Below are 23,148 nucleotides of genomic sequence, written 5' to 3'. Positions count from 1 at the left end.
TGTCTCCAGGAATAAAGAAGCAGCTGATGCTGTCCTCCTGTGCACGTAGCCCTACAGCAGTGGGAAATACCTGCTTGTCAATCCAGCAGGAAGAACCTGAGGGAATATTGATATCCATCCGTGGAGCTGCTTTTTAACTGGGACGCCTTGGGGGAAAACCATCTGCCTGGATCACGGTGAATATTTTCCAGTTGTTTGAGCACACAGTCTGCCTGGTACTTTTATTTCCCTTCAGTGCATTCACGGGGGCACTGCTCAGAGGCATCCGTTGCATCGTTTGTTCTCTTCTGCTTTAGGCAGTTCTGGCATGTAGTGCTGAAGGTTTCATGTCAGTTCCTTCCAGCATCCTGGGGTGCTGAGGTCTGTCACACTGCCCTGCAAAGGGAATCCAAACAGAGATGGGGGGTTGCCACTCTTGGCACAGAAACAGCTGTGACAGTGCTCTCGGGCCGGAAGTAAACTGCAAAACCTCATTTCTCATTTACTTTTCTCTCTGTTCCAGAGCCTAGCCCAGCTAGAGAACCTGTGCAAGCAGCTGTATGAGACCACAGACACTGCGACACGGCTCCAGGCAGAGAAGGCCCTGGTTGAGTTCACCAACAGTCCCGACTGCCTGAGCAAGTGCCAGCTGCTTCTAGAAAGAGGGAGTGTATGTAAACCAAAAACATCTCCAGTGTATCTCACTCTTCTGGACGTGGATGGGGCTGCTGGCCCCGGCTTCTGCTATGCAGTGTTTGTCTTGCACACCCAGCGTGGCTTGTGTGTCTGCCTCAATTTGGAGGCATCCTCTGCCAAAGAAAGCATTGGCACGCTGATGGCAAGCACTGCAGCAGCATAATTAGCTGCACACAGGTCTGATGCCTGGTGGGGTTTGCTGCATTCTTTGCAGGCTGCCACCCAGCTGTGCCAAGCTTTGAGTGGAAGGTGTTATAATGGCAGTGGCGGGGGGGTGGAAATGGTGTGTGCGCAGAGGTTCAGAGGAGATAAAACTAATATCTGAAACTCAGATTCCCAGCGGGCAGCTAGCTTAGCATCCAGCACCGCTGCTTGACGTTCTTGTTGTGAAACGTGCACTCAATGCCTCGTTTTTCTTCACAGTCGTCCTACTCCCAGTTACTGGCAGCTACATGCCTTACCAAGCTCGTGTCACGCACAAACAACCCGCTACCGTTGGAGCAGCGAATCGATATCCGTGAGTACAAGGCTTGGTTTTGCTGAGTGAGTGTCAGAAGTTGTTGTGCACGCTTCCATCCACGAGCGGGAGGCCTTCTGCAACCTCCCACGTGTTACCCCTGAACATTCAAAGGTACAGAGTGGAAAGAAATAATTCTCTTCCACGGAGTCTCCTCCTGCGTTGTTTGCTGGTAGAGCTCCAGGTTGAAGATGTAGAGCTGTGGAGATGGAGGGGATTGAGGACTCTGAGGCTGGTGAATGAATCTTTGATAGGTTCCCTTTGGAAGTTAAAATACACACGGTGCTTTCCCCTTCAGAAGGCGTGCTTTCCAAAGTGAAATTTTTTCTGGGTCTCTGAAATATCAGGCAGAGTGTTTCCTAAGGGAGCAGTCATTCTGTCGCAGTGCTCTTCCCTGGAGAATCACTGATGCTTCCTTTCCTCCAGGGAAGGGCTCTGAATCTGCTCTCTTCTGTAGAAATGATGCAATCTATGATCATCCCTGAGATCTTATAAAGCTTTCCAGCTTCTCTCCCTCCTCACATACAGAGTGCACACAGAGGATGGGGTTTAGTCTGCTGACACAGAATAAGTTACCTTTGGGGGAGGAGCTCACACCTGTCTGTCTGCTTTCCAGATCTGTTCCACAGCTCTAGAGCCTTGAAGGCACAAATGAAATCCACGCTTTTATCCAACCCACTGCTGTGCTCATCATAGGGTTGATTTTTTTTTTTTAACTCCTTTCATAAAGATACTTTTATCCTAACACAGCATTTCCATCTCAGCTCCAGCTGCTGTGATTTTGTCTGCAGAAACCCTCTTCTCTGTGTTCCAGGAAACTATGTGCTCAACTACCTTGCCACCAGGCCGAAGCTGGCCACGTTTGTCACACAAGCACTGATCCAGCTGTATGCCAGGATCACTAAGTTGGGCTGGTTTGACTGTCAGAAGGATGAATATGTCTTCAGGAACGTGATCACAGATGTCACAAGGTTCTTGCAGGTCAGAATTTATGATGAATGCACATCTTGTGGGATTTGAAAGTCTCTGCGTTTGGTCTTTCATTTGATTTGCATTTGTTGACTGAACAGTGACTCCAAGGCTTAAAAGCTAAAAAAACTGACCTGCTCTGCCAGCTGTCCTCATTTAATCTTGGTGGAGTGGGGAGGTTTTCCAGTGGTTCTGTATAGATAGCATGCAAACACTGAGCTTATGGGCAAGAGGTGGCTCCCATGAAGAAGTGGTGAATCCCAGAGCTGAACATGCCTGGATTTGTGTTGCAGGTGAGTTTGGTCTTGGAAGTTGGAAGAGATCAAGGCGATTTGAGCAGGATGTGCCAAGCAAGGCGGAGCTGGGGAAGGAAACATCATTTATTAGGTGCAGGGCAGAAAGTGGGGCAAAGGAGCAGTGCAGGTTACTTCTCTGGAACCACTTGCTAAGTGGGTTGCTGTCTCTAGTGAAGAGGTATCTGTTGCAGACTCGTTTCACAGCGGGGCCCCCGTTGGCAGTCTGCAGTGGAACCAGAGGCCAAAAGGGCTGTGAAGGATGGGCTCCCTTCCCTGGGAGATAGGCTGTGCTTTCAGCACTCGGGCCGTGGGGCTGCTGCTCGTATTATTCCAGGTCTGCAGTTCAAAAAGAAGAATTCTTTTCCCAGAGTTTCCGTCTGACAGCTCTGGAGCCATCCTAACGTTGCAGAAATGTCTGCACAGCTGCTGTTAAAACCAAGGAAACTGATTTAAAAATAAACCATCATCATCACCAGTCTTCTCAGGGTTGGGGTATGAAAGGAACGTGGGGATTAAACTATTAAATAAAAGGAGCCTATTATTTATTAGCTCACATAACCACGTTCTTCATAAAACCTTTGCATTAAGATCAAGTATTTCATAACTGCATTTAAATTCTCGTTTGATACTGCTCCCAGGCTTCTTCCAAATCACAATACTACAGGGCTAAAGCAGTTGTAGAGAAAGCTGTCTAGAAGGCTTAAAAACAGAAAGATTTGTGACTAGCAGTGATGTTTCCTGAAAGCAGCCCAGCAGTAACTCCTTTCCCTGTCCCCTCCTTCCTCAGGATAGTGTAGAACACTGCATCATAGGAGTGACAATCCTGTCCCAACTAACTAATGAAATTAATCAAGTAAGTGCTACAGCCTTCCTCAGTGAAGTAAGTGTCCAATTTTCTCATTCATATTGCTGTGTCCTGCTGTGTCTGTGCGTTGCTGGGGGTTTTTGTTTGTATTTCTTTTCTGTGGGTTGTTTTCCTTTTTGGTGTGGGGAGCATTGCGTAGTGGGTGGGATTATTTTTTCTTTTTCTTGTTTGTTCCTTACACAGTCCCATACCTGTGTGGTAAGATGCTGCTTCCTCCTGGCCTGAGGAGCTGTGTTGTTTCACTGGCATCTTCCATCTTCTCATACTTCCATGTAATCTTTTGAGATCAAAAAGGAGGGAGCAGTGCTACACAATGAGTCGAACCTACCCAGCAAAGACCAAGTCCAGAGCATCAGGACATCACTACCACCTCCACTAGTCAGACCCCGTGCACTGTTACACCTTAGTCCTTCTGCCAGGAGGTATTGAGCAGGGAGATAAAACAAAGAGGATTTGTCGGATTGTGGAGGCTTTTAAAGCAACCTGTTCATTCAGTGCTGGAATTCCCAGCAGATGGTTCCCAAACAGTTTAGGTTCACTGGGGTTAACGAGTGCTGTGGCTTTGCTTGGTGCTGCCTTACATCACTTCCCTGACAAGTGGCACAGAATTTGCCATTATTAAGCCACCATTGGTGGCTTCCACTGCCCATGGAACTTAGTGGGTTTTGCTGATTATTTTTGGTTTTTTTAGTGTCTTACTAAGGAAAATTGCTAATAAATGGACTAATCCCAGCACCAGAATGGGTTGATCCTTGTGTGGGGTTTGAAAGATGATGACAGGTGGTCTCCAGAACTAGAAATGGTGGAGGAGGTGTTTTCCTGGCCAGGTCAAAGCAGCAGTTTCTCCTGCTGAAATTGAAGTTCAGCATCACTGAGTTTCCCAAGCCCTTCTCTGTAATCTGAACAGCATCTGCATCCACTTCAGACCCAAATTCACTTTCTTAAGCCTGGCCAGGTCAGTAAATCCAAACCTGCAGCTCTCCTCCTGCCTCTCGTGCCACGTCATTACTGTGACAGTTTGCCCAAACCCTGGCCAGTGACTTCATCTGCACGCAGGGAAGGTCCTTCAGCTCCACACAACAAGGATGGAGGGGCTCTGCCTGCCTCCAGCAGTCAGCATCCATGCAGGCCTGCCCTTGATCTCACAGCAGTGATCAGCACACGAACTGGCACCTGTTCCACTTCCCCACTCCCTACAGCTCGGTGTAAAAACAAACAACAAAAAATGAAATCAAAGACTTGACTCAGAATTCCCTTCCTAAAACCTTGCCTATCAAATCTGCCACAGTTTGCTGTTCATTCCCGTGCCCTGTGCGAGCCCTGCGCAGGGCTGCATCCAGTGACTCATCTTGGAATGTCTAAAAGTGCCACTACTTGCAAAATAAACCTTCTGTCAACATTCCCACTCATCAGAGTGGGGTCATGTACACAACAAACAAGCAGAAAGAAAAAAAAAATCCCACCCTGTCCTCAAGCTTTTTCTGGTAACTGTTTAAACTTCCATTTATGTTATGCAACAGCAGAATTTGCTAAAGCTCTGTTGACTGAAGCTGATGTTCTAAAAGCTGGCAGCACAAATAGAATGGAGAGCTTAGGAACTGTGTTGAGGTATCAGTTTTCATCCTGAAGAGCTGCACAGACTTGCCTTGCTGCGTGCCTGCTGTGCTACAGGAGTTCACTTAGTTACACCACGTGGAAAAGGGGAGGGAAACTTGTTTGCTGCAAGCACAGAAATACGTGAGATCTGTAGTCACTGTGGAAAGCCCTATTGCTCTATCCCATGATGACTGCCCATCCCATAACTCATCCTGTGTTCAGATGGAGCAGTCCACAAAGTGACCCAATCTGTGGTGCCTTTGTTAGCCCGCGTTCCTCATGCGTTCACTGGATTGGTGTCTTTGTTACCCATTGTAAAGCAGTCTGTGCTTATCTGCCTCCCGTTATCACGTGTCATCTTTTATTCTGATACGATGAGAGATCCAGAGCTGGAGTTCACGACAGATACACCGAAGTCCAAACTGTTTGCTGCTGGTTAACTCTCCTAGTTTTGTTCCTGTCTGTGCAGGTTCAGGAGGGGATATGTAAGTGGCCTTTTAATTGCTAGTAGTTGACCAAGTGTCTGCCCAGCGGCTTCAGGTAGGACTCAGCTCTCAGGAGTGCTTCAGAAAGCAGTGCTCGAGTTTCTCAATGCTTCTGTCCTGTTGAAAATACCACCTGCTTTGGAGGGGGTTTAAACGAACTCGAGAGTAACCCAGGGATACAGCAGAACGGTGTTTTAGGTGAGATGTTCCACTGCAAGCCCACGATATGCTTTGTGCATGGAGGAGGTGAGGGCAGAGGAGGAAGCACAGAGGGCGTTTGTCCCCTGGTGCAGCCCGCTGGTGTCATGCCAAGCTGGACAGGGAAGCCTTGGTGTCCCCAGAGCTGCTGCAGCACTCCTGTGTGTTCTGCTGGCCTTGTGCCACCTCTGCCCACCAGTTCTAAGCTCTGCTTTTCTCTCTACCCAGGCTGATACAACTCATCCACTGACCAAGCACAGGAAAATAGCCTCTTCCTTCCGAGATTCATCTTTATTTGATATTTTCACACTGTCATGCAATTTACTGAAACAGGTAAGGAAGCCATCGTTTGACATCTCTCCTGGGGGCTGCGAGTTGGGGCAACAGCCTTCGGGCTGACAATCCTTCCAGTACAAACCTTGAATGTGTGCTCTGCTCTGAATTTGCTCTTTAGGAAAGCTTCCACTTGGGTTTATGTTATCTGTGCAGCAGTTGCACAGATTTGATTGGTTCAACTTTTATCCTTCCAGCTGAACGATGTGTCAGCGTTGACAAATAGCACGGAATGAAAAGCAGACTTTATTTTAAAGATGGTTTAAAATGAGCAGCTCTCGTTCTGCCAGCAACAAAGCGGGGATGTGGGTGTGATTTGATCTTCTTTTTCTTATCCTGATTTCCAAAGGAAGCACAGTTACACTGGTTTTCATTCCTTGTGCACCCCGAGCAGCTCTAGTAACATCTGAATTCAGCTGTTTCTTTCAGATGCACTGAGGATGTATTCGAGTGGGAATCCTCCACTTTTGTGAAGAGAAGCACCTGGCCAGGTGGCTCAGCTGAGGGTTGGAGTATAGTGCAGCCTTGCTGGTGTTTGTGGAAGGTGCTGAAGCAGAACAGGGTTTATATGAACGCCCAAATCCTTTTGAGAGTAGCTGGTGGTACTTTGGGCTGCTAGAAACCAGTGCTCACGCTTCTGTCAGCGTCCATAAAACAGCATGCAGTCAGGCAGCCCCAGAAGAATTACTCATTGTGGAGGGAGTGAAGAAGACGTTCCAGCCACTGTTGGCACGGCTCTTGGCAGTGTCAGCACACTGCAATATGTTATTTGCAATAGGCTTAAGCTGGAAGAGGTTTGTTTTGTTTCGAGCACAGAGCAGTGATACAAAGCAAAGAGAGGCTGGCCCGTCCCTGGAGTGCAGACCTGAGTGCTGCATTTAAGCTACAGCGAAACGACCTCGTGTCCCACCGAGTCCTTTGTGCCACTTGAGAGTGTGTGTGTGTGTTTTCCCCAGCCATAGCAGAGCCCTGTAACTGGAGCAGGGCTGATACAGATCATCTGTGCAGCAGAAGTGACTGCACTCCTTTCCATCTGAGGGGTAGGAGGAGTGACAGGATTCCCTGCTGCTAGGTGCTTGTCAGCACAGCGTGTGTTCTTCTGTTTAACCTTAATAAGAACTTCTGTATCTCGTGAATCTCCCGGTATAATTGCATGCTGGCAGGCCTGGCTGCTTCTCTCCTGTGCAGCACAAACCAAGTGGAAAAGGAAGCCTGTGTTTACCCATCTCACATGAAGACTAAGTGTGTGGCAGTGTGGGGCAGCAGGGCTACGTGATCCCTGTGGCTGCCACGTCCCCATGAAGTTGAGTTGGTGTCTCAGCCTCAGCCGTCACCTTCATTTTCTTATTTCTGCTTTTTGAACCCACCGTATCTTACAGGCTTCTGGGAAGAACCTGAACCTAAATGATGAGAGCCAGCATGGTCTGCTCATGCAGCTTCTAAAGCTCACTCATAATTGCCTGAACTTTGATTTCATTGGCACGTCAACGGATGAGTCCTCAGATGATCTTTGCACTGTGCAGATCCCAACCAGTTGGAGATCAGGTAATCCTGCTGGGGGAAGAGGCCTGGATGGAAGCGTACCAGCTGGAAGTCTGGGTGACTTGATAAAGCCTTCTCTGCACTTCAACTTGTGCACACAGTGCCAGACGTAGAGGCCAATTCAAGAAACAGTAAATTATTTAGGGGGGAAAAAAAAAGGAAAAAAAAAAGCTATAAAAATAACAAATAGCTTGTCACCTGTTCTTCACACCCTTCCCTTCCTCACCAGGCATTTTGCAGGCAGTCCTACAGGCTGCTTTCTTAAAATATTATCCTGTAGTTTTGTCACAGTGCCATATAGCAGCTGGTTTATTTCTGGAAAAGCCAGAAGGCAAGTTATGTAAAAATGTAAAATCCTTTGGAGATGTTCTTCAGTGTGCAGTCCTCTGTGTGACAAGCATGCAGCTAATCTTGATTTGGACAGATAGGCCTTAGATTTCTGGAAAGCAGTGACTGGAGGTGTTGCCAATAAAGTGCTCTGTTCTGTTTCAGCATTCTTGGATTCTTCGACCCTTCAGCTGTTTTTTGATCTTTATCATTCCATCCCTCCTTCGTTTTCTCCTCTGGTAAGTTGGGTGTTTGTGTTCCTTACAGTCTCCACAACCAGAAGGTGTCTGTAGGGCTCACCCAGGAGTTTTGCTGTTGCTTGAAGGTCCCAGAAGGACCTCACGCTTTGTTTTGGTGGCACTGCTGTGCTATTTGTAGCCCCGCTCACTTGGCACTCGCTACTGCAACTGCATCTTTGGAACCTATTCTCAGTGAAATTCCAGAGGTTTGAGTTGAGAGTGACTTAATTGCTCCTTTTGGTGTTCTAATCCCTCCTTTTCTGTCCGCTCCCTGTCCCTTCAGGTTTTGTCCTGTTTAGTGCAGATTGCCTCTGTACGCAGATCCCTCTTCAACAATGCAGAACGAGCAAAGTTTCTGTCTCATCTCGTTGATGGAGTCAAGCGAATACTGGAAAACCCCCAGGTGAGTGTTTGAGTGCAGTCACTGGAATTCTCTGCTTCAAGTTCCTTCACCAAAAATGCTTTCTAATGTACACATCTCACCTTTGGCACTGGGGAGACTGCTGCGACGTTTTGCTGCTCTCTTCTTTCTGTCCCGTTCCGTCTCTGCCTCTTCCTGTTGCTGAGTAGTGCTGTTTCTCAGTTCTCCTTTTTTTTTTTCCCCTCTCAGAGTTTATCAGACCCAAACAACTACCACGAGTTCTGCCGATTGCTGGCCCGATTGAAAAGCAATTACCAGCTGGGAGAGCTGGTGAAGGTGGAGAACTATCCCGAGGTCATCCGACTCATTGCCAACTTCACCGTGACCAGCCTGCAGGTACGAGGTGCTTCCACCTGCCCTCGCTGGCTGTTGCACTTTCTGTGCTTCAGAAGTCAAAACAAATGGATAAAATAATCACAGCTCACTGATTTCCTTTCCTTTCTGCTGGCTCTTCAGCACTGGGAGTTTGCACCAAACAGTGTTCACTATCTGCTGAGCTTGTGGCAGCGGCTGGCAGCGTCGGTGCCCTACGTGAAAGCCACTGAGCCTCACATGCTGGAAACATACACACCAGAAGTCACAAAAGCGTACATCACATCCAGACTGGAATCTGTGCACATCATATTGAGGTATGAAAAGCAGAGAGGTGGCAACGCTGCTGCTGCAGGCACCAGGATCTGGCACAGGAGGCTCTAGTGGTTCTGTCCTGAGTTTTCTTTTAGGAGCAGATGTGGCTGCAGGAAGTTCAGCAGGTCACCAAAGGGTTTTTCAGGGAAGCTTACCTTAATCTCGGATTCTGTCTTTTATTATACAAAAGAAAACGTGCGTTTTCTAAGCTTTTTTTTTTTCTTTCTGTTCCTTTAGACCTCAGTCAGTCTCAGATGTTTGAGATTGATCCGGGTGGTTTCAGAGGTGCTCTCTCACCCACCTGCAGCATGCCACTCCGAATTCCCATCCTAACAGAGAGGGATAAGCATATAAAGTGTGATTCACTTAATTTTTAATCTGCTGTAGGATGGCACAAATCATGCCTGGAAGTATCCCTTTTACTTTGAATGTGAAGGTAGCCTGGAGGACCCTGCTGCAGTGCCTTTATTTGCCTGGGATGAGTTACACCTTGAGTTTGTATGTCAGGTATAGAAAAATAATCTTTGAATGAAGGGGAGACAAATCAGCTTATCCCTTTAGAGATACCTAACAAAGCACGGGTGGAACAGCAGGTTTATTTAATTTTGGTATTCGCAGTGCAGTGCAGTGTTGAGGTTAATGCAGTTAGAGAAAAAGGAAACTGAAACATGAAGAAAGATGGAAAGCTTTATGTAATAAAGACAGCCAGACAGAGAACTTGTTCTTGGCACTAAACTAACCATATGTAGCCATAAAGATTAAGAAGAGCTTACTCATCCCAGCTCCTCAGGGTCCTTCCACCTGAACCACTCATGTTTTCCTGATTGATGGCTGCAGCAATGTTCAGATTATTAGATCAGTCTGTGCAGCTCTCCATCACGACAGAGACATCGCTCACTGCAGTGTGTGCGCCCAGGGAAAGCACCTCCATAAGCTTATGTTCCAGGTTGGGCCATCGCTGCCTTTTAAGTCCTTATCTAAGCTGCTCTCTTGCTGCCCAGGGATGGTTTGGAGGATCCACTGGATGACACTGGCCTCGTGCAGCAGCAGCTGGATCAGCTCTCCACCATTGGCCGGTGTGAGTATGAGAAGACGTGCGCTCTGCTCGTGCAGCTCTTTGACCAGTCAGCCCAGTCCTACCAGGAGCTGCTGCAAAGTGCCACCGCCAGCCCCATGGACGTTGCTGTGCAGGAAGGTGAGCTCTGGGAGAGCAGTGGTTCCAGAAGCCTGCATTCCTGGTGAAATCCACGCAGGGCAGCCAGATTTCGCACGTGTTTCCCTGGGGAGGTGTCCTATGGTACAGAATATTCTCGACTGTGGGCAGACGCTCCCAACGCACACAGCAGTGCTTGCTGGAGGTGTTGCTGTCCTGCAATTGACTGCACACCTTTTTGGGGGAATGATTTCATCCATCTGCCTGCCCAGTCTCACAGAGATGGGTTTTAAGGATGTTCTCTGATCCATGGGTGACCGGCCGTACTGCTCTGTCTGTCTTTTGTCCGAGGGAGGGTGCAGAGCATTCATCTGAACTTCTCTGCCTGTGCAGCAGTTGGTTGGGATGAATAACTGGGAGAAAGCTGCAAACCTCTGTCTGAAGGGGAGTGTCTGTCTGCAGCACAGGGTGGGCTCTGCACACTCTTTGGTTTAGGAATCCTTTAACATTAGCCACAGAAAAAGCAACACCTTTTTTGAGATGCAGGTACAGCTGTGTTACGCCCCTTCTCTAATAACATAGCTGGCTTATCCTTCCTTGCAGAAATTGAGCACATCAGCACAAGTTTAGAGACTACAGATCCCTTCCGAAGCAGTATTTGATCTGTTACAGTGCCGTTGTGTGGGCAGAACTCTGTGTGATGCTGACTTCTGCATCAGACATGGATTTTGAAAGGATAAGTGCTGCCTGCTGGCACCTGCACATGTTTAAATACACAGGATGCACTTCTACAAGGAAGTGACTTTCTGCGAAGGAATAGCTTTAAATAATGAACATCTTCCAAGCAGACCTGGCATCCTTTATTCCCTTCCTCGTAAAGACGTGCTTGTTTTCCACCAAGTGGAGAACTGAGTACTGCTGGTAAACTTGGCACTAAAACAGAAAGATAGTCCTATCTTTACCAACCTGAACTGCAGGTCTCCTCAGCTTCCTCCACGTGATGTGAGGTGCTTGGTTCTGATGTCTTCTGTTGGTTGCAGGGCGCCTGACGTGGCTGGTCTACATCATCGGGGCAGTGATTGGTGGTAGGGTCTCATTTGCCAGCACAGATGAGCAGGATGCGATGGACGGCGAGCTGGTTTGTCGGTAGGGATGCTGACTGTTTTCTAGCTGCCCCACTCTTGAAGTCTGTCAAAGAACTGCTGTCATGAAGCTGTCACCATGTTCTTCCTCTCTCTTCGCTGAAAAGAACAGTGTGGAATTGGCCGTCCTGAAAGAAGAGATCAGCAGCTCTGGCTACAGCCAGAGCTCCTTCTTTAGCAAATTAAATCCAGAGCAGATTTCTGCTGAGGCTTGACTAAATTGGGAGGTCTGGGTTGTAAGAAAGAGGATGAGAGGGGAAGAGCGTGAAAGAGAGGAGTTCATTCTGGGCTTAAATGCATGCATTGAAGTAGAACTAAATGAATGCTGGTTCTCTGAGGTGGGGGGGGAAATCTCCATTAAAAACCCAAAGTGGGTTTTGTCCTTACTGTACTGCAGATATTGTAGCCCTTCTCTACGTGTTTAAGGCTTTGGGGGGTGGTAGACCCTCTGCAGTGCAAGCAGCACTTGTTGGATGTGAGAACACGTGTGGACTGTTAATTACAAACAACCCTGAGCCACACTGAATGCCCTGTGGTTTGGAGCCTAATTGCTGTGCTCCAGAAGGGTGGGAAGAGGAGCTAACCTGGGCAAGTGTGAAAGCTGGGCTGCTGGAGAGCCGTGGCTGATAAATTACATCAAGCATTGGCTTCCCAAGTAGTTACTGAAGGGGAAATGGTGAGACATTTCAGTAACTCTTAGTGCCAGTGTGTATGGTAGGTGTTGGTAAGAATCTGTGCTTTGTGGCTGGGATGGGATATCAGCTCTCCTGCCCCCCGTTGTGCTGCGTGTGTTACCCTGCAGTCCCACCCCTCGTTGGCCCTGCTCACAGCTTCCCACAGGGCACAAAAGCCAGGTGGAGTGTCATTTAGAGGGGAAGAAGCAATGGTTGACAGGCTGGATCAGTCCCTGGATAAGGATCAGTCCCTGGATAAGTGTGCTACAGCACCTGAAGCTCCCTTCTTTAGCAAATTAAATCCAGGGCCTGCTATCCCTGTTGGAAGGGACATAGAAGCCTTAGAGTGGCCTTGCACAGAAAAGGAATGCATGCCAGTCGGTCTTGTTGTCAGTTTAGTTAACTATTGACCCAAAACAGCAATGCAGAAAGTAAAAACCAAGCACACCCTGTGTGCCTGAAGCCCCTCAGTGCTCCTGCGTCCAGCAGCAGTGACCTCTGCTTCCCCCCTCCTTGCAGGGTGCTGCAGCTGATGAACCTGACAGACTCGAGGCTGGCACAGGCTGGCAATGAGAAGTTGGAGCTTGCCATGCTGAGCTTCTTTGAGCAGTTCCGGAAGATCTATATTGGAGATCAGGTGCAGAAGTCTTCCAAGGTAATCTCCTTTGTGTCTTTTGCCACGCCAGGCGCAGTCGTAGCTTCACTTTTTAGAATGAAAGCAGGTGGCACTTATGAGACTTGCCTGCTCTGTTTCCTGGATCTGTGTTAACACTTCAAACCCTGAGCTGCTCTTGAAGCACTGTGCTCTGTGTGCGTGGGGAAGGAGACAGAAATGGTGACAGCAGCCTTAAACTTGAGATCTGGGTTCAGTTTTATCCACCAGCTTCCTTCTGTGACTTCACATGAGTCCCTTAAGCCCACGTGCATGTGAAAGTCACTTGATACATACAGCCAGCAGGAACACAAGCCGTTGTATCTGTGCCTGGTTTCCTCAGCTCTGAAGTGAAGATAAATAGCTGTTCTCTTAATTACAAGGCAGTTGTAGATGGACTGGACTCTCAGTGCCTTGGTGCAGCTTCACAGATGTAAGAGAACTTTCAGAAGAATACAAGGAACATCCTTATTCCAGAACTTGGTTCTCTTCCAGTAGCCTGTGGCTGCGAAGGGAGGACAAATGAAAATCAAGTGATCCTTGATCATTAGTCTTGATCATTAGTTGCTTTACTGGCAATTCCTGAGTTGGTGTTGTCTTTCCCTCCAGCTGTACCGCCGTCTCTCAGAGGTCCTGGGGCTGAACGATGAGACCATGGTCCTGAGCGTCTTCATAGGGAAAATGTAAGTGTTCCTGATCGCAGGCAGCAGAGGTTCCAGGGCTTGTCTGAAGGTGTAACCAGGAAGACTGGAATATGAGGGAATGCTGTTGTCTAAAACCAGTAACATCTGGCTACTTGAGAGAATTACAGGCTGTGATCAAGGGCTTAAGTCACACACAGGATTGATTTATCCACCGTGGATTCTAGCCTGGGCTACGGAGACACAAAAATAGCCCGTACACCAGGATAATGGATTCTTTTTTCAGTGCCTGCTTAGTAAAACCAGTCAGAGAGGGGACAGCCTCCAGTACCCCTGCCCTGTCACTGGACCTTTGCCAATCACCAGCCACAAAAGCTCTGTGGGGAGGGTGCTGCTCCTTCAGAGTGCAATTTGTGCTGTTTGGTCCCAGGGTAGCACAGCTCCTTTCCCTAAAGCTCTTCCACTCCAGCACGCAGCTCTCTGGACCCAACCTGTCGGCTGGCTGTGGTCAGTTGGCGTTCTGAAGCACTTCCCCAGCTCCGAGGCTGAATCCCAGTGCCGTGTGCCTGGAGCTGTGCAGCAGCTGGCTCCGAGCTCCCCTTGGCTTCTCTGGCATCACCCCCTCGTTAAGTGCACGGGCCTTTGCCTGCCCTCACGCGCCTGAGCTGCGCGTTCTCAAGGGGTGAAGTGGCTCTCCTGGAAAAGAAGCAAGGGCTACTAGAATTCTGCAGCTGACAGTGGATGGTGCAGGTGCAGAATTGCATACGTCTGCATGTAGTCACTGCCGCAGAATTCTCTTACCCTTGCTGCAGAAACCAGCCCTGGAGTGCCACAGAATTCCAAGGGCCTGGGTATGGGCCAGTGTAGCTTGGGACCCAAGTAGTGAAGATTATCTGAAGGATAATTTTCTAGTCAACCAAATGTAAGTACAGTGATTTTATACCAATATTTTGTGGCTTGTAATGTCTGTGGTTTTGGTGGAGGGTGGAGCTGCTGATGTTGGGTGACTTTTGACTAGAAGAATCCTCTGCATAGCCAAGGGGAGGCCAAGCAAAGCCCTCTGACCCGTCCTGTTGTCCTCTTCCCTAGCATCACCAACCTGAAGTACTGGGGTCGATGTGAGCCTATCACCTCCAAGACGCTGCAGCTGCTCAACGACCTCTCCATTGGATATCCTTTTCCGAAGAGCTGAGGGGGTGCAGAACAGAGGGAAGAGCAGCCAGGTGCTCAGCTGGAACAGCAACGCTCTGCGTCTCACAGACGGCTGAACTGCTTCACCTTATGGGTACTGAGAAGATAGCGAGAGTGCCAGCGCTTCATCGACGTGTTAGTTAGCTCTTGAGTTATAACCAAAGGCTACAGCATCATTCTTTTTAATTTGGGATCGTAATTGCTTTGCAGCTCACCGTCCACAGCGTTAATTTGTTTACAGCCGTGGTCCGTTTGATGCTCTCCTATTTGTTCTTCCTGACAGAGTTTAAAAGCAAATCCCTTCAGCTCTCTGCAGTAGTGCAACTCGGTAAGAGTTGCTCTTGAGACAAATGGAAGAGAACCTACAACGCAGTTAATAAAACAGACACAAGCCTTCCCCCAGTTTTGCCCTAGAAAGTGCTTTGCAGGCATTTGCAGGCATTGCAGGAGGTGTTCTGCTGAGTGCAGCTTCCTTAACACCCCCTTACGTACAGCAGCGTCAGAAAGCTGGTGAAGCTGAGCGCTGTGCAGTTCATGCTGAACAATCACACGGTAAGTCCTTGCCTCCCGTTCGTTGTCTCACCACAAACTCCTCCGTCTGCCTTCTGGAGCTGAGATAACCCCCTGGTTTTAGCACTTGGACTCACTGAAAGTTTTCCTCTCTTCCGCCATACTTGAAAATGGCATCTCTTTGTTCAAAGCCTGCCCTTCAATTTGGAGGGGTTATAATTACACTTTCATCCCAGAAGGGGTGACGTGGGGCTGTTTGCTGTGCACTGAAAGACAGCTGTGTCCAGCGGGAGGCAGTCAGTACTGCTGCCCATGCAGACAGGAGGGCAGCAGGCACTGTTTGTGAAAGTTAAAGCCAATTTGAATGCCCCAGCTCTCATGGTGAAAGCGCTGACTCAGAGGAAGCTCTGGGATAGCAGCATCTCTCCTCACTGCCCTGGGAAGACCTGGGATGCTGATTTGAAATCCAAAATGTCAGAATGAGCGATTGGAAGTGAGCAGCAAAGTGCAGTGGATTTCTGCCTCGCCTCTCAGAGTGTGTGGCCAGTGGATGCTGTAGTGACAGGAGCCGTGTCCAGAAGGCCTGGACTGAGCAGTTGAATGGGGCGCTTTGTTCCCCTATCTAGGGGATATTTTACAGGCAGAGCTCTGGTCCAGGAACTGCATTTGGTTGGCTCTGCAGGGTTGCTGCTTTCCCATGTGTGAAGGCAGAGTAAGCAGGGACTGGTTTTGCACAGCTGTGATACCTGAAGGAACCCCACGAGTTTGGGGGCAGATGGCTGCCGTGCTCAGGAGGCAAAGCAAGGCTTCCTCTCGGCTCCGGGGCAGTTCCCAGATGAAGAGTGGCAGTGCAGGATCTGCTGGCAGCCAGGAGGGCTGGGTGGGCAGCACAGCTCCAGCAACCTGCCGGCACGGTGCGCGTTGCCCTCTGGTGGTGTTTGCTCTGATAGCCCACGGATTCACTTCTCATTCCTGCACAGGCTCAGAGTTAGGCAGGAGAATGAGGAACCCAGGAGCCTCCTCGAGCAACTGGTTCTCCTTTAACCTGTCTCTTCTGTTTGCAGAGTGAGCACTTTTCCTTCCTGGGCATTAACAATCAGTCCAACCTGACTGACATGAGATGTCGGACTACGTTCTACACGGCACTTGGGCGTCTTCTCATGGTGGATTTAGGTACTTGGGGCTTTGTCTGGGATCCAGAGCTAAGCAGTAACTGTGTGGTTTGGATGCTGGCTCCGCACTGTGCTGAGCCCTGCTATTTAGAGAGCAGTAAGCTCCTCCAGAAGGGATGCCAGGATGGGAAAAGCTAAATGGGGAGTGAGAAAGGAAGGGAAAGAAGCTTGAGACCGGGACCGAGTTAGTCCTTCGTCCAGCATTTCCCTGGGAGGGCAGGGTTTGCTCTGAGCCTTTCCTGTAAGTTGGATGTTGCTGGCTGGCAGCACAGGGTCTCCTCGCCTCTGGCTGTGTGGGTGACCAATGTCTGGATGGCTCAGAGAGGCAGACCTGCAGGGATGTGCAGTCTGTTTCCTCCCAATTTCTGTCTTATTTCAGGAGAAGATGAGGATCAGTACGAGCAGTTCATGCTTCCCCTGACAGCTGCCTTTGAGACTGTGGCACAGATGTTCAGCACAAATACTTTCAATGAACAAGAGGCAAAAGTAAGTTGGGCACAACCTTCCCTGCTATCTGTGCTCCCCTCTGATAAGACAGGTGGATGGCTGGGCTGCGATGGGTGCTTTCCTCCTGTTACAGTGATGTTCTCTGTGCTCCTCCAGGTCTAGGTGTAGTTCATAATTAAAGGTGTGAGGCTTATCAGCCAGCTGGGAACCAAATATCCCAGCGTTGTCACTACCTTAACGCAGCTTAAAGAAGCTTTCTGGCACTTGAGAGGAAGAACTGTCTGACCTGGATGGGCAGCGACCATGGGAACATACTGCTGCTGGGGTGGGAGGAAGGGAGGCAGCTGAGGGCTGGTGGAGCTGGAGGGGGAGAGATCCCTTTAATGTGGCGTTTCTTTTGCAATGCAGAGAACTTTGGTTGGTTTGGTGAGAGACTTGAGGGGAATCGCCTTTGCCTTCAACGCCAAGACCAGCTTCATGATGCTGTTTGAGTGGATGTATCCTTCCATGCGTTGTCTGTTGAGCCCTCCTGACGGGAATTCTGCCTGTCTGCATCCCAACGCCCTGCTTTTCCTGCTGAATTCCGACTGGGGTTTTTCTTGGCTTCTGTAGCGCCCGGTGTCCTGTCTGTAAGCCCTCGGACAGCCTTGACTTGGTCTGAGTGCAGCCATGTCAACACAGACATCAGCTCAGAGCTGAATTGTTGGGGTTTTTCCAGATGGACCTCAGAGATCTGACCTGTAAAGCACAATGGCTCCTAATGGGGCCTATGCATCTCAGCACCGACGGAAGCTTTCCTCGTGCTCACTGAGCACAGTATCTGCACTCCAAATGTCCCTTTGGCGCTGAAGGTCAGCTGTCTGTTTCACTGACGGATCTGTTTTGTCCAAAGCCCTTTTGGTTCTGGTTTGTGCTGTTAAAAGGAGTACACACACAATTCCTTCAGTCAACCTAGAAGGTTTTTCTCAGGCAAAGCAGACGCCAGCAAGCAGCACCAACTCTGCTTAGCCTTGTTCATAGGCTGCTTTGCAAGGCTTGGCTGCAGCACACAAAACAAGCCTTTTGGTAGAAACTGTGACCTTTCTTTTTCACACAAAGCAACAAAGCTCCTTAGCTTTCACCTCACAGCTACCCATCCTACATGCCAATCCTGCAGCGGGCGATTGAGCTCTGGTACCACGACCCAGCCTGCACGACGCCTGTCCTCAAACTGATGGCTGAGCTGGTACATAACAGGTAGGAACCTCAGCTGCAGGCTGGCAGAGATGGGTGCCTGTCTGCTGCTTCAGCCATAGGGTGGGGGTTGACAACCCTGTTGTGTTTGCTTTGCTTTGGTTTGCTCGTACTACCAAGAGCGGGAGGGGGAAAACCTGGCATTGCTTCAGCAGGGGGAGGACAGCTGATGGTTCATAGATAGCAGTCGTGTCGTGGCTCAGTGAGCCCAGGAGAAGCCCGATAAACGTGCTGAATTTCTTTAGGGTGTGTTTGTAAGGATGTCACCGCGAGGGGGAAGCAGGAGAGCTGTGTTAATCTGCAAAACCTGTCCTTAAATTCTGTCTGGCAGAGGGTGACCACTTCTGCTTTAAACCACGAGCTCCCTGCCAGCACAGAGGGACCTCTGACGCCATTCAGATCATTCAGAGTCTGTCTGATCTAGCAGTGGAAGGCTGCCAGGGTGCTGCTCAGGCCCGCAGCCAACTGAACACAGCCCTGTAGGAAGGGACCATTGTCGCAGCCGAGTGGAAAGGACAGAAGGTTCAGACGTGGTCATTGCAGAGCTCTTGAGAATCCCTACTGTCAGACTGACCACAACCGAATGGCATCTTTGTAGCAGGACAAACCTTCCTGGAAAAGTCCGCTCATTTATTTCAGAGGTGAACTGAACAGCTCACTGCACTTTCCAGTTTGGAGATCTATTCAGTGCAGGGCTCGAAATGCCAAGCTCTGAACTTTTGGTGATGTTATGAATAGGAGCTAGTCAGCAGTGCTGCCTTCCAAGATGCTCACTGTGTTTGTGTACAGCAGCCTGGCGACCATTGCCAAGACAGGATTTCCACCCTCAGCCTCATCGTATTCCTAACGCCTGCAGTATATAGGGCCCTTTCTTCTGCAGCAGCAGAGCCTGTCTGTCCCCCCAGCCCACACCCCGCTGGTGCTGAGCAGCAGTACTCGAGCAGAGCAGAGGCACCGAGGGAGGAGCGTGGCTCTGTTGTGCGAGCTTTCTTCTCGTTCCCACCTGTGGTTGAGCTTCAGTTTCTCTGCTGTCTTTCTCTTAGATCCCAACGGCTGCAGTTTGACGTGTCCTCACCGAACGGCATCCTGCTCTTCAGAGAGACCAGTAAAATGATAACTACTTATGGTGCGTGCCCAGGTGGGCTGCAGGCAGCTCGGCCCGCCCCCGGCTCCTCTGGCTGGGGGGGGAGGGCTGGGTGCTCGCCGGTGGGCCTGAGCTGGGGGGCGGTGCTGGGAAAGGTGCTGAGTGCGTGCTGGGGTGCAGGGAGCTGCTTCTGCTCCAAGTGCTGGGTAGGTGGGGCTCATTCACCGGGAAAACATGGAAGAAAATGAGAGTAGTGAGCAGGAAGCCTGGCTGAGCCCCTCGTGGGCGTGCAAGCTGACAAGGGCAGACCTGCAAAGCAAGTGGAAGGCAGCCCTGTCCTCATGCATCCTGTTTCCGCAGCAGAGCTGCGTGCGGCCGTTCTGAGCTTAATGGTCCTTAACTGGTGGCTGGGAAATCAGTCTGTTGGACTCCCTGTAACGCCTTACGGCTCTGCTTTTTGTTTTGCCTTCACCCTGGGGCAGAAGGGGATCGAATGTGGTGGCTGAAACACTGAGTCCTCTTCTGTGCTCCCACAGGAAATCGTATCCTAACGCTTGGGGAGGTCCCAAAGGATCAAGTCTACGCCTTGAAGCTGAAGGGGATTTCCATCTGCTTCTCTATGCTGAAGGCCGCACTGAGTGGGAGTTACGTCAACTTCGGGGTCTTCCGTCTGTACGGGGATGATGCACTGGACAATGCCTTGCAAACTTTTATCAAGCTTCTGCTTTCCATCCCTCACAGCGACCTCCTGGTAAGCAGACAGCTGAGATGAGCAGTGTCAGCACACAGATTACACAGTGAAGGAATACTTTAATCACAGGGATGAGCGAAACTGGTGCCACCTCCCAGAACCCCAGTTTGGCACAGCAGGAAATTACAGCTCCTGCATGCGTGGCTGCAGGTCCCGTGTGAGGGAGGGCTGGGACTGCACTGCAGGGCCTGAGGGCTGCCCTGCTGCTCCTCCCCCAGCAGGGTACACCCCAAATCTCAGCAGCACAATTACCAAAGCTATTGCTTCTCTTCCTCGGAGCGAAGGGTTGTTCTTCCCTGCTTTGCCTGTGGGTAGAGATTGGCACCTGACCTCTGTGTCTGCCAAGCATCAGCACTTCCAGTGCAACCCGTTTGCTGAAGGCATCCACCTCTGAGTTTTGCTCCTGTGCAATAATCCATTTCGTGGCAGAGCTCTGAGGCTCCCTCAGCACAGCCCTACTCCTCCAAACAGGGAGGAGAGATGGCAGCACGTTGCTCACAGTCTCATTCACTGCAGCAATTGGAAAGAAGCTGCATTCGGTTCTTGATCTGTGAGCAGACGAGAGAGCTGCCCTGCTCTGGGATTTTTGTGGCACCGACTGCAGGAAGAATTGGCAGTGCAGGCTGCTGGGCCTGGTGCTGCATGGGTGGGTTTGGAGGTGAGGCAGACAGCTGGAGAGCTGCTGCTATCTCTGCTCCCCAGCTTTGGCAGCAGGCAGCAAATGCTCCCCGTCAGAAGCGAGCAAAGCAGTGGGGAAAGATGTTCAGATAGAGCAGTGTTGGAAGCTGTTGTGTTGGTGGAGCCTGTTTGGAAGGCAGGTGGTGGGAGAGAAGGGAGAAAACGTGTTGGCCCAGAAGTTCCGCTGTAGGAAATCTTTGTTCTCTTTCCAGGAGATGGAGCGAGCAGTTTTCAGGTGATAAATGAGTTTGGGTTGGGTGTGCAGCTCTGCAGAAGGTCTCTGCTGGGTTATAGGCCAGCCAAGAGGCCTGAGTTGTCCCTCTTTCTCTCTCTGCAGGACTACCCCAAACTCAGCCAGTCGTACTATTCCTTGCTGGAAGTTCTTACCCAGGACCACATGAACTTTATAGCCAGTCTGGAGCCTCATGTAATCATGTATATTCTCTCTTCCATTTCAGAAGGCCTCACTGCACTGGGTAACTACCTCTGCTCTCTGTTAACCTTGTAGGGCTTTGGTTTGGGAGTGGGGAAAAGATTTTGGCTGCTGTTTCAAACTGAGAGATAAAACGTACGTCGCAAACGGGGAGAGATTGCTGTAGGGTGAGGTGGTTCGATGACATCAACGGAGCCTCCCAGGTGTGCCTGAGTCAGTGCAGTGCTGGCAGCATCCCAATCTCTGCCTCTTTCCTCTTCCTGCAGACACCATGGTTTGCACAGGCTGCTGCTCCTGTTTGGACCACATTGTCACCTATCTCTTCAAGCAGCTGTCTCGCAGCACCAAGAAGAGGACCACACCTCTGACCCAGGAGAGCGACCGCTTCCTGCACATCATGCAGCAGCACCCCGAGATGATCCAGCAGGTGAGAATGGCTGTCAGGCCCCTGCCGAGCCCTGGCTGCGATGTCCTGTGGGTGCTGCGTGCCTCCTGCTGCTCAGCCCCAGGCTTTTCCTGAGGAAGAGGGATTTTTGGCTAACGCAGCACCTCTCCTGTGTGCTCATCGTATGGTAGGGCTGCTTCAGAGCCGCGTTTTGGGGCTGTGCTTCTCCCTGTGCAAGGAAGGGTTCTCCTTGTGGTGCTGGCAGTTGATAGAAGTGAAGCCAAGCAACACACAGCCAACCACAGAGCGCGCGGACTCCTGCTTTAAGGCGTGATTTGTTTCATTATCTTGGAGCAGGGCAGGGGCACGTGTGTGCTCAGAGCTGGCACTGCAGTGTCCCCGCGCTTACCAGGCCGTGCTCAGAGCTCAGCATACAGAAACAATCTGTGGTCCTCGAGTTGGGGCTGCACGGAGCCCTCGTCCCTCTGTGCCTCGAGCTGCTCACTGCATTTCCCTCAGCATTACCCAGCCAGGGGTGTCAGTGTCAGCACAACCCCCGCATGAAGGCAGGGAGTGTTGTGCCATCCTTGCTAGGAGATCGAATCAAGCTAAAGCTGGCTCTCTTGGGGCCAGAAGCTGTTTTTTGAGGGTAAAAGGGAAGCTGCATCTTCCAAACCAGCTCGGTCAAACGCTGGCTTTAATTCCTTCTGCTTCATAATGAGGCCGTGGCACGAAGCAGAAACCTGGTGCAGGCTGGAGGAAGATCCCAGAGCACGGTGCTGTCTGTGCGTGTAAGCACTCAGCGTTGAGGAGGATGAGATGATCCTCCTCTGGTCGTGCCAGGAGCAAACAAACACCTCCACAGCCGGGAGGAGGGCTGGGCTGGAAGGATCTCCTCTGAGCTCCATTTTCCCTCTTCCAGATGCTGTCAACAGTGCTGAATATCATCATCTTTGAAGACTGCAGGAACCAGTGGTCGATGTCTCGGCCTCTGCTCGGCCTGATACTGCTCAATGAGAAGGTACCCCCCCACCCCCCCCGTCCCTCTGCTCGCCTCCAGGCAGTGCTGGCAGAGCAGGTGGGGAAGTTGGGACCGGCAGCTAATTATTAATTACCTATTAATTTCTCATCTCTAAGAGCACTAGAAGAGCTGTAACGCTTCCTGGAGGGCATTCCCCATCCCAGAGCCGAGCTGGCCGTTCTCTGGAAGCTAACCCTGCTTTTCTTGTCCCCCCCCCCCAAGTACTTCTCCGACCTGAGGAACAGCATTGTGAACAGCCAGCCCCCGGAGAAGCAGCAGGCCATGCACCTCTGCTTTGAGAACCTCATGGAGGGCATCGAGCGCAACCTCCTCACCAAGAACAGGGACAGGTGAGCGCTGGCACGGCACGGGGGGCTGGGGGGGGGGGGGGTCGGGGAGGGCGAAGGACCCCGGCCCGACCGAACGCTCTGCCTCTCCCTCAGGTTCACACAGAACCTGTCGGCGTTCAGACGGGAGGTGAACGACTCCATGAAAAACTCCACCTACGGAGTCAACAGCAACGACATGATGAGCTGACAGCTCCCAGCTCCTCCTGCACGGCGCAGCATCTCTTTGGCCCGGCCCAGAGGGGTTCCCGTTTTCCGATGGAAAGAAAAGAAGGGGCGTTTTCTAATCCCTGCTCTCCCCCAGGGCTGAGCTGCGGCGCTGCTTTGGCCCCGTGCTCCACGTCCATAGGGAGGAAGGGAGCAGGAGGGGTTGATCGGCGGGGGCAGGGTGCTTCTGTTTCCGTGGGAGGGGGTGGAAGGGCAGCGATCGGCGCCGGCACGGCGGCCCCCGACCCGCACACGTCGGCTGCAGCCCCCGCCTTGTATAAAACATGTACATTTTTTCATAAACATTTTGAACAAGGTTTATATTGACTCGAGGTTT

General features: G+C 50.6%; 1 protein-coding gene across 1 annotated transcript in view; it reads left to right on the top strand.

Moving 5' to 3' along the window:
* Window positions 1-23,148, top strand: part of XPO7 (exportin 7) — a gene marked incomplete at its 5' end in the record, with an annotated part of 31,443 nt that extends 8,295 nt beyond the window's left edge. Inside the window, 27 exons of the mRNA XM_031556744.1 lie at window positions 503-649; window positions 1,099-1,192; window positions 2,007-2,173; window positions 3,245-3,310; window positions 5,830-5,934; window positions 7,314-7,479; window positions 7,969-8,042; window positions 8,326-8,445; window positions 8,653-8,799; window positions 8,920-9,092; window positions 10,092-10,285; window positions 11,284-11,389; window positions 12,579-12,714; window positions 13,321-13,394; window positions 14,442-14,522; window positions 15,032-15,095; window positions 16,118-16,226; window positions 16,605-16,711; window positions 17,081-17,169; window positions 17,801-17,908; window positions 18,949-19,031; window positions 19,526-19,740; window positions 20,756-20,894; window positions 21,118-21,278; window positions 22,159-22,257; window positions 22,480-22,607; window positions 22,701-23,148. Of these exons, the coding sequence (XP_031412604.1) occupies window positions 503-649; window positions 1,099-1,192; window positions 2,007-2,173; window positions 3,245-3,310; window positions 5,830-5,934; window positions 7,314-7,479; window positions 7,969-8,042; window positions 8,326-8,445; window positions 8,653-8,799; window positions 8,920-9,092; window positions 10,092-10,285; window positions 11,284-11,389; window positions 12,579-12,714; window positions 13,321-13,394; window positions 14,442-14,522; window positions 15,032-15,095; window positions 16,118-16,226; window positions 16,605-16,711; window positions 17,081-17,169; window positions 17,801-17,908; window positions 18,949-19,031; window positions 19,526-19,740; window positions 20,756-20,894; window positions 21,118-21,278; window positions 22,159-22,257; window positions 22,480-22,607; window positions 22,701-22,794 (3,246 nt within the window). The remainder of the gene's footprint in view (window positions 1-502; window positions 650-1,098; window positions 1,193-2,006; window positions 2,174-3,244; window positions 3,311-5,829; window positions 5,935-7,313; window positions 7,480-7,968; window positions 8,043-8,325; window positions 8,446-8,652; window positions 8,800-8,919; window positions 9,093-10,091; window positions 10,286-11,283; window positions 11,390-12,578; window positions 12,715-13,320; window positions 13,395-14,441; window positions 14,523-15,031; window positions 15,096-16,117; window positions 16,227-16,604; window positions 16,712-17,080; window positions 17,170-17,800; window positions 17,909-18,948; window positions 19,032-19,525; window positions 19,741-20,755; window positions 20,895-21,117; window positions 21,279-22,158; window positions 22,258-22,479; window positions 22,608-22,700) is intronic.

This window comes from Meleagris gallopavo, chromosome 24 (assembly GCF_000146605.3).
Source record: "Meleagris gallopavo isolate NT-WF06-2002-E0010 breed Aviagen turkey brand Nicholas breeding stock chromosome 24, Turkey_5.1, whole genome shotgun sequence".
In the NCBI taxonomy this organism is placed as follows: Eukaryota; Metazoa; Chordata; class Aves; order Galliformes; family Phasianidae; genus Meleagris; species Meleagris gallopavo.
The sequence above is the reverse complement of the archived record's forward strand: the minus strand, read 5'-3'. Positions and strand labels throughout refer to the sequence as shown.